At 37.3% G+C, this 10,853-nt stretch overlaps 1 protein-coding gene across 1 annotated transcript; it reads right to left on the minus strand.

The window, feature by feature from the left end:
* Positions 1-713: 713 nt before the first annotated feature.
* On the minus strand, positions 714-9,053 carry LOC129720337 (uncharacterized). The gene is made up of 2 exons (XM_055671804.1): positions 8,970-9,053; positions 714-1,286 (listed from the first exon to the last, which is right to left on the minus strand). The coding sequence occupies exons 1-2, from the start codon at positions 9,051-9,053 to the stop codon at positions 714-716; spliced, it is 657 nt and encodes a 218-aa protein (XP_055527779.1).
* Positions 9,054-10,853: the final 1,800 nt, after the last annotated feature.

Genomic DNA, 10,853 nt, shown 5'->3' on the forward strand with positions numbered 1-10,853 from the left:
TCGATGTTGCGAGTCATTTTTGAGCGTTGACACTGCAAGCAAATCCTGGCGGAAGAAATGCTATCCTCTCAGATGTTTGGCCAAACGAATCGCTCAGCCATCAATTTGGCGGTTGCACGTGTGCCAGGGTAGGAAAGGTCACCCGGTCAACATTGTTACGTAACATTATATAGATTGTTTACATCGTAACAGTGTTACGATGTTATGTTAGTTATACGTTAGCTGGAAGAAAGTGGAAGGTTTCTATTTCCCACTTTTTTACATAACATTGTAACATTACAATGTTACATTAGGGTAACATAACTGTAACATTGTAGTTATATTAAAGCAATGTAACGTTATGTAACATGATTATTTTTGTTACGTAACAATACTTATATTGATGTTATGTAACGACATTAATGTAGCTGTTATGTAAATTAGATGATTATTTCCTGCTTTGTGTAACATTGTTTTTATATATATATATATATATATATATATATATATATATATATATATATATATATATATATATATATATATATATATATATATTTATATATATATATATATATATATATATATATATATATATATATATATATATATATATATATATATATATATATATATATATATATATATATATATATCAGACCATCAAAGATTATTTTTCAATTTAAGCACGTGTCTGATAATGAAAAAATGCACTGAAGCTACACGATCTTATCTTACGCCTTTAATCCATGTTTACCCATAATACTACCTACCTTAATAGCAGGTGTCTCCGTTAGTAACATATCGGCAAATACGATACACATCCCCACTATGCAACCGATGCCCGCTCCCATCGCAGGCGTTCGTTTTTCCTTCTCAACGTCCTGGTTGCTAAGTTCTGCTGCTTTCCTAGCGGCTTGTATGATCCCCATGTCCTGCGGTTGCAACTGTAAAGCTTTTCCATGTGACAATAGTGCTGTGTCATACTGTCCTACTCCGATGTGAACCTCCGCCTTTCGGTAGTATCCCTTCGCCCAGGTCGGATTGAGTGCTATCGCTCGGTCCGCATCCTCATTGGCATAGTAGTATTGCTGCATTTTCAGAAATGCCAGCGATCGATTACTGTACAGAATTGCATCGTTCGGATTCAATTTGATAGCGTGCGTGTAGTGCAAAATTGTCTCGGTGAAGTTCCCGGCTTTAACGCATTTATTACCCTGTTCCTTGAGTTCATCGGCGGACAAGTTCAGGTTACTCTTGCCCTCCTTCTCCGGGTTAGAAGATTCCGTGGAAGAACTTTTACTTTCCTGAATCGAGGCCGAAATATATATATATATATATATATATATATAATATATATATATATATATATATATATATATATATATATATATATATATATATATATATATATATATATATATATATATATATATATATATATATATATATATATATATATATATATATATATATATATATATATATTTCTGCAATATGCTTCAAAAAATCTTTATTTGCTAAGGTTTTAATGATTTCTGCTGAATACTTTCGAAAAAGAATCAATAGCAGTGCTATTTCCCTGTAGATCGAGCTAAATATCAAGGAAAAATATAAACATGTTAGGCCAAATCTCTAAACCTTTAGTACCTAATTGAATTTAGTAAACTTTTCGGGCGGTTTAAATAAGCGATTTGAAAATGAAAAACTTCTCTGAAAAATCCGCATGATTTCCGAAAACCGCGTAAAAGAAGTAAAAATATCTTGTAAATAGACCGTGAATATTCTTTACACTATTTGTTCCCTTGTATATTTTAATTGTTCCTGCGGCCTCGTTCCACTGCCGACTACCGACTGGCAATGAACATCCATCGCGAGAGGGATAGATCTAAAACCTAAGAGTTCTACACACGATTTCAATTAGCTGCTCAGTTTGATTCGTTAAGGGTGAAGTCCCGGTTAGTAAAACTGACTGAAGCGACGTTGGTAATGGGCGTAAGCGAAATGAAGAATGCACTATGCTTGGGATGGGAATACCATCAGTAACTACTTATAGCTATCAGTGAGGAAAACTATTAGTAAACTTTTTCTTTTGCTGATATTGTTTGCACTTTTCTTCGTAGGAGAGATACTCTACAGTCATATAATTTTCACATAGGCGCAACTAAGAAAAATCTTAGGGGGGCTCTATTCTTCTTAATTTTTTATTGGATAAAATATCCAAAGCGGTTAACAAAAACCTCTTTCAGCAAAGCAAAACAGAATGTTTTTAGTCCATTGCTGTATTGCTCATTTTAATAACATTAAATCATCGCCAAAAACTGTTTTATTTCGCTTTCGGATACAAGAGAATTTTTTAGCCCCCAAGAATTTTCCACAGAATGGTTGTATGCAATATACCGTATGGCATCAAGTTTTGAGCAAATAAGCTATAATGTAACTTCGTGCACTAAAAAATCAACGACACATGAATTTTCTCATCAATCTTAAGGCCCAAATACACACACGGCGCAATGACACCTTCTCCATACAAAATAGGAGGCGTGATCGCTATCCCGCCTTCCATTTTGTATGGAGAAGGCGTCATTACGCCGTGTGTGTATTTGGGCCTTTAAATGTTTGTCATGTGGTTATTTTATTTTTGTTGCAATTAAGTGCTATTAATATAGATTTGAACATGTTTTGTATATGAAAATAACGTGAATCAGAAAACGGCTTATATCTAAATTCCGAACACTAATCACTAAGAAATAGAAAGGCAAACCGTCACTGTCACTTTTTTCACTTTTTTCAACGCCTGTTGATTCCCTGGAAGTGTTCCTACAGTAAAGAACTACACTCATGGGCGCAAAAAGTGCCTTGCCCCCCCAAAGTTGGCGCCTATGGTTTCACATCATTGGGCAAAGAACATTGAAGGAACAAAATGGTATATAATAATCATATTTTTGATTACAAAAACTATAATAATTCGATTTTTATTCCATTTCAAACTTCTTCCCAAGGTGCGGAAAGGAGCTTTCCAGCATTTTTTTTTTATTTTTTTAAATGAATTATTTAAAAGAAAAAAAATATACAAGCAAACAATATTGAGGAGAGCTAGACTTTCTTTTTTTTAGGGGGGGGGGGTGGATTTGTTAGTAGCTTAAGTATTTATGATAAATATTAGTAAATAATGAGTATGTGTCTCCAATCACAAATGGTGACTTCTCAACACTATTAGAAATTTGTAATTCTAATTGCTAGGATTTGTTTGCTTCCGCAATTAGGACTTATCATTCGTAGGGATTTAAACCTACTTGTCAGAAAAAGGGAAGTAAACTTACAACTAACTTAATTGCTAACTTATTGGCTATAAAGAGAGCTTATCGTAGCAATTGAGGATTGCAACGATTTTTATCGAAAATTGTTAATAATTTTATTTGACATTTGACAGCTTCTAATGGTTCAACACCAGTAAGTCTATGAAATTCGAGTGCACCAAACCAAGGAGGACGCTTCAAAATCATTTTCAGAATTTTATTCTGAATCCTTTGGAGCGTTTTTTTCCTTGTTGAACAGCAACTTGACCAGATCGGTACAGCATAAAGCATTGCTGGTCTAAAAATTTGTTTGTAAATCAAAAGTTTGATCTTTAAACAAAGTTTTGAATTCCTGTTAATGCGAGGATATAAACATCTCGTATATTTGATGCACTTGGCTTGTATACTCTCAATGTGCTCTTTGAAAATAAGTTTTTTATCATAAATTAGTCCCAAGTACTAAACCTTGTCGGACCAACTTAAAATAACCCCATTCATCTTGACAACGAGATTATTGTTTGGCTTGAGGAAAGAAGCCCTAGGCTTATGCGGAAAAATTATCATTTGAGTTTTAGAAGCATTGGGAGAGATTTTCCACTTTTGCAAGTAGGAAGAAAAAATATCTAAACTTTTCTGCAATCGACTGCATATGACACGAAGGCTTTTTCCTTTTACGGAAATGCTTGTGTCATCGCAGAACAATGACTTTGTGCATCCTGGAGGCAAATCAGGAAGATCTGAAGTGAATATGTTGTACAGGACTGGCCCCAAGACTGAACCTTGAGGTACACCTGCTCTGACAGGAAATCTATCAGATTTTGAATTCTGATAGACAACCTGCAGAGTTCGATCAGTAAGATATTTTTTTAAAATTTTGATAAGGAAAATCGGAAAATTAAAAGTTTGCAATTTCGCAATCAAACCTTTATGCCAAACACTGTCGAATGCTTTTTCTATGTCTAAAAGAGCAGCTCCAGTGGAATAACCTTCAGATTTGTTAGCTCGTATCATATTAGTAACTCTGAGCAATTGATGAGTAGTGGAATGCCCATGGCGAAATCCAAACTGTTCATTTGCAAAAATTGAATTTTCGTTGATGTGTGACATCATCCTGTTAAGAATAATTTTCTCAAACAGTTTACTTATTGAAGAAAGCAAACTGATTGGTCGGTAACTTGAAACTTCAGGTGGATTCTTATCCGGCTTTAAAATTGGAGTAATTTTTGCATTTTTCCATAATTTGGGAAAATATGCAATTTTGAAGCAGCAATTGAAAATTTTCACTAAAAATTCCATTGTGCTCTCAGGGAGATGTTTGATTAGTATATTAAAGATTCCATCGTCACCAGGTGCTTTCATATTTTTGAAATTTTTAATAATTGATTTAATCTCATTCAAGTTAGTTTCAATTATTTCTGCAGGTAAAAAATTCTGGGAAGAAATTAAATCAAATTGACGTGTGACTTCATTTTCAATTGGACTCACAAAATTCAAATTTGAGTTATGAACACTCTCAAACTGCTGAGCAAGTCTTTGAGCCTTTTGTTCATTGGATACAAGAAAACGTTCACCATCTTTTAAAACTGGAATAGGCTTTGAAGGTTTCTTAAGAATCTTCGACAGCTTCCAAAAAGGTTTTGAATATGGTTTCAATTTTTCAACTTTAGTCTCAAAATTTTGATTTCTCAGAAGAGTAAATCTATGTTTAATCTCTTTCTGTAAATCTTTATAAATAGTTTTAAAAACAGGGTCACGAGAACGTTGATATTGACGTCTGCGGACATTTTTCAAACGAATTAGAAGTTGAAGATTTTCGTCAATTATTGGTGAATCAAATTTCACTTGAGCCTTTGGAACAGAATAATTCCTGGCATCAACAATTGCACATTTTAATGCTTCTAAAGCGGAATCAATATCCACTTCGTTTTGCAAATCAAGCTCATTATTGAAATTTCTTTCAATATGAGTTTTGTATCTTTCCCAATTAGCCTTGTTATGATTAAAAACAGAGCTCATAGGGTTTAAAACTGATTCATGTGATAAAGAAAAAGTTATTGGAAGATGGTCAGAATCAAAGTCAGCATGTGTGATCAAATCACTACATACCTACATGACTTTGATCTGTCAGCACCAAATCAATTGTTGAAGGGTTTCTTACAGAAGAAAAGCATGTAGGACTATTCGGAGACAAAATAGAATAGTATCCTGAAGAAAGGAGAGCTAGACATGAAAATTGATCCTGCGTGCTGACCTTACAGAGCTCCGTTTTCAATCGCCGTATTATTGAGAAGCTTCTCTCCGCCCCTTGAAAAGATGTTTGAAATGGATATATATTACGGTAATCTGTAGCGTCAAACCTCTTCCGGTTTGTCGTTTACACGTTCACATTTCGAAATCTCAGACCATGAGAAAAATTGCTCATAATTTAAAGTGACCAGAAGTCCCTCATTTCGCGGAACAGTTCCGCGTTTGAACAAATTGTCCCGCTTAGGAATACGTCCCGCGAAATGTTCTACGTTCATCAAGAGTGTCCCGCACGCTTTTGAAATTTCCCGCGGTTTCAACAAAATAAAACTAACGGATGTTACATTTTTTTTCGTAGCAGTCTACTCATTATTGTGTCTCTTTACGTCTATAACCGCCAAATAAAATGTATGTATGGTAAGATAACCAGCGGTATTCGGCAGCTTCGAATGTTTTTATTATACAGTCAGGTTTTTTACGCGGTTGCTTTCTTCAAAAACTCAAAAATGGTATAAGATATCGACTTCGTTTCAATCACGTTTTCCGTTTTAGGACAAAGATTTTAATAATAAAATCACAATTTTTGGTTTAAATACTGAAAATCCCTGACTGACCACCAACATATTCAATCAAAGTTCGCACGTTTTGGGACGGTTTTCTACGTTATTTTTTTTAAACTCAATTTATTCTTTTTTTACGCGGTTCCATACAAATTTGGAACGTATCCCCGCGTAAAGAAACCTGACTGTGTTTACTATACTTTACATTTCAAGTACAATTTTGATGCGCTTGAAATGGTTGTCCGACTTTTCCTAGAAAACCATTCCCCAGAAAATAAAGTGTCGAAGGGTTTTCCCCAGAATGAACCATTCTCCAGAATACCAAATCCCAGAATATACTAGTTACCAGAATTCTAAACTCCTGAAAGTACTAGTTACCAGAAAACCTTTTCCCAGAATGCACCAATGCCCAGAAAAAACAGAAAAACATCACCGCAACCAGAAAAAAAAATTAGTATTCAGTTATTATATTGTTAACATTCTGAATTATTTGACATTTTTAATTAACACCTGACCCCTCTAGAGCCGAAAATATGAAAATTCTTTTACCTGCCATTCCGCAAGATCTTAACCGAATTTAATCGAACCTTTTTCAAAAGATCACAAATTTATCATAGTTTTTGGGACAGTAGGGGACATTTGTTCCGGATTTATCGAAGGGAACGGTGGGGTAAGTACCCTTTCAGAGACACAGGCTAAATTAAAAACGGTGGCGATACCTTGCTTCAACATATCAAGCTTTAGGTTTTTGCGAAACAACACTATTAACGATCGGTATTTCGCCACTTTGTTTTAATTCGATAGTTGGATTCCCTCAGCCGTGCCAGTTCTGAATTGATTGTTTATCGATGACTGCAACCCAAGCCGGGAAGCGTACGAACGCCCGCGCGAGCGGATGAACGGGCGACTCACACCACCACACGGCCGAACGCTCCGGAGTGCGTTGAAGCGCCAGCAGGTCCACGGCGCGAGACCCGCACGAACTGGGAGCCGCGCAGACCCGCGACCAAGTAGCCTCGTAGCCCGAGTCATCCCGGTCTTCAGAGCCAATTCTTAACCCGAAGTTACGAATCTAATTTACCGACTTCCCTTACCTACATTGATCTATCGACTAGAGACTCTAAACCTTGGAAACCTGCTGCGGATTCGGTACAAGCTGTTGAGAGTTTGCGTGCTCCAGTCTTCGATTTTCAAGGTTTAAGAAGAGCATATCGACACAGCAGTTTGATACCATGCTCTACCAGCCTGCCCAACCATATCTCTCTATGAAAGACTTCCATGGCTAGTATGACTGCTAAACAGAGAAGAAAAATTTTCCGATATCTCTTGTTGGCTTCTCGAAGGAAAGGATTCATGTTGCCATGATTACAAAGACGCTACAGTTTCCGGTGTGCACGCCAATGCAAAAGTATACTCAACAAGTTCCGGAATTGTAACCGGGTTCCCTTTCGCTCGTTTAATGTATACTAGTGGATGTTTCATCAGCCCAGGAAAACGAACGAACCTCTACAGAGGTAATTTCTGCATGGGGGCTGCCCCCCATGTGAATTAAATTAACCGAATTATGATAAGAAGGGGTAATTTAGATTTTTGGTCAAGGAGCCTCAGAAATCAATTCGCTACTGTGTTTTTGTGGTGGACTTGTGATGCTCCTTCAGCCAAAAACGATTACTGAAAGTTCTCTGATTTTATGGCTATGGCCTGATGTCAAGCGCTTACTTATTTACTCCATGAAAGAACAAATGTATTAGTTAACAATAAGTTGATTCAAATGATAGTATCGTTATACATTTCAGATATACAAAAACTCAGTTTTAACAGATTTTTCATGTTAAAAAAATGAAATGCATATTACTTCGTTTTTGGATAACAGTTTTCTGGAAAACGGTTCATTCCGGATAATAACTTTCTGGGGATTAGTACTTTCTGGGTAGCAGTTTTCTGGTGATTGGTACATTCTGGGATTTTGTTTTCGTGGGAAGAAGCTTCGGCGTTTTATTTTCTGGAGAATAGTTTTCGAGGAATTGTTATACAATCGCTGAAATGGAACACCAACATTACAATGTTACTATTAATTTAGATAAATGTTACGTTACATTTTGATAACCTTGAAATGTGCATAATTAATAACAATCGCAACGTAACAATTACATTACCAAAAGGATATTTCGTTACATCACAAGTAAAGCATTTTTGTTACATTGCAGTTACGTTAAATACTGTTACATAACAATGTTACCATTTTTTTAGTAACCGTTATGTTGCAATTAGACAACTTTGTAACGTAACAATGTTACTTCTGTGTTACAGAACAGCAACATTGTGTTACATTCAATGTTGACCGGGCATGTATTGCTTTTAGTGCGATATCACGAAAAAGTTTCGGAACGTATGGGCGAATACGATCGTTTAAGCAACCACAAAACGATTGTTTTGCGCTGACTGAAACGGTCAAAGCTTTTAGCTCTAAAGCGGGTTTACAGCTACCTTTCAGAATGTTTTGAAGTTCATCGTCTGTCATCTTGTCATCGGGAAAGGCACCGAAATCAAGCGAAGGCAGAGATTGATTTAGGGGCTCCGATGCGGGACAGCAAACCACCGTCGTTATTTGCCCGACAAAATCCAACTGACGAGCGGACGGGAGCCTTGTCAGACTTTCTAACATGAACTGTCGCATGTGGGGGGGTGGGCGGTCCACCACATTTTGAGTGCCTCCACGAATCAAGAAACTGTTCTCAATCAAAAACGAATTTCAAAAGTCTGATCCCCAATAATTGAACTCGCATTCCTAGAAAATATTTTTTTGAATTACATTTGCAGAATTTATTTGTGAACAACAAACTTGCAAAATGTGTGCTAAACTGAAATTGCAATGCAGCGCCATTACCCGTTTGGTGAGCCTCTCGATCTTACGTTTCAACTCATGGATCGGATCGATGGCTGCAGTCTTCATGACGCTGAAGGACGCCATCGCTGAATTTTGTCCATTGTGTTCGACGGTGTTGATCCACAAAGGCGTCGGCGATGGTGATTTTGTCTGCCGCGTTCACCTTTGAAGCGACTAGCGCTGCTTATGCATGTGGCCGGTGGCGGCAAGCTGAGCACTCACAGATTGAGCAACACCGTGTCTCCGAGAGAATCGCCAGCCATCCGTTTTATCTCATTGTTCACCGAGTTTCTGGTCCCCCAGAGTCATGTGGGACAAAACACGCTGCAGGCGGCGTTGCTGGCTATCGCGGAAGTACTCGATCAGCTTCGTGTTGATGTAGAGGTACTTCTCGGCTGCAAGAGTGGTGTCGATAATCGACCAGAGCTCGGACAATTTGTTTGGTGGCACCTGTGTCATCACGAGATTATACTTGTGGAAGTCCTGCTGGGGGTGCGAACAGATTCCCGATGTAACGCCGATGTAGCGGGCCAGAACTCGAGCAACATGAAATATGTCTCAGTGCTCGTGGCATGGTGCATGCTAGGCGAATTGAGCCGCGGAACGTGTATCGACTCAACAATGATTTTTCATTTTGCGCTGGTGCTTGTTACGAGAGTCACTTCACGGTGAAATATATTTCACTCTCACGCTCACTTCACTTTCTGAGACCTATTCCCGATTCCACCTCGCGTGAAGTGACAAAAATTACCTCCGTGAAGTGAGATTAACAGTGAAGCGAAATTGAGAATAGGACAAATCAGTGCGTCTTGAACTGTCCTACAGGTCAGACGTTTTTTCGGTTGCTTGTGGACTGGTCTTTGACTGCCTATAGCTTCAAAGTTTGTGTTTTGTCAGTGTGTCTTTTAAAGACTACCTGAAAGTTATTTCCCATCAGTCTTTCTCAAGACTACCTACTTTTGAATTTAACATTTGTTTTAACTTTTTTCGTATCACCTGAAATGGCTGGACGGAAAAAGAAACCTCGCATCGCTGCGGGGAGGAAAAGAGAGGCATCTTTTTCTGACACTTCGAGTGTCTGTAGTGACAATCCTTTTGATATTTTGCCTGAGCAAGAAGCTGGTGAAATGGAAGTTGTTAATAATGAAACTATACAAAATATAAAATCTTTAAAAAAGGAGAAAGTTCCACCTATTGTGGTAACTATTTCTTCTGAATTTAATATATTCAAAAAGGAACTTTCAACGTTTGTTTCTGACGTTAAAGTTACCTATCAAATTGGCCGTAGAGGTGAATGCCGCTTATTAGCCGACTCAGTAAAGGGTCGTGATCGTCTTGTCCAGTATTTAACTGACAAGATGTACAAATTTTTTACATATGACACCAAGAACGCCAAGCCGTTCAAGGTTGTCTTGAAAGGTCTCACCAACGATCAAACCGTTGATGAGATCAAACTTACTTTAACAGAATTACTTGGCATAGCCCCTACCCAAGTAATTCTAATGAAACAAACAAAATTCTCCAAGCGTACCAGTGACGCATAGTTTACCTACTCCTTTGCATACCCGTTTAACTTATGCACAGGTTACAGGTAGTTCGAACATTATACCGCCTAGTGTTGGTAGTTCGAAAATGACCGTTAATATGGGTAAGCAAAACACGCTAGAAAATAATTGTACACCTATCACTCCAGCTAATATTGCTACCGAAAATATTTTTTCTAATGTCAACTGCCTGGGGCCTATTACGGCAGGTAAACTTTCTTTTTTGCAACAGGCAATGTTCGATCTTATGAACGCCATGTTGCAGGCAAAATCAATGTTTGAAGCCATTCAAATAGGCACAAATTTTACTATTAAAATTGTTTCTAATTTAAAATTTAGC

Source organism: Wyeomyia smithii, chromosome 2 (assembly GCF_029784165.1).
Source record: "Wyeomyia smithii strain HCP4-BCI-WySm-NY-G18 chromosome 2, ASM2978416v1, whole genome shotgun sequence".
In the NCBI taxonomy this organism is placed as follows: domain Eukaryota; kingdom Metazoa; phylum Arthropoda; class Insecta; order Diptera; family Culicidae; genus Wyeomyia; species Wyeomyia smithii.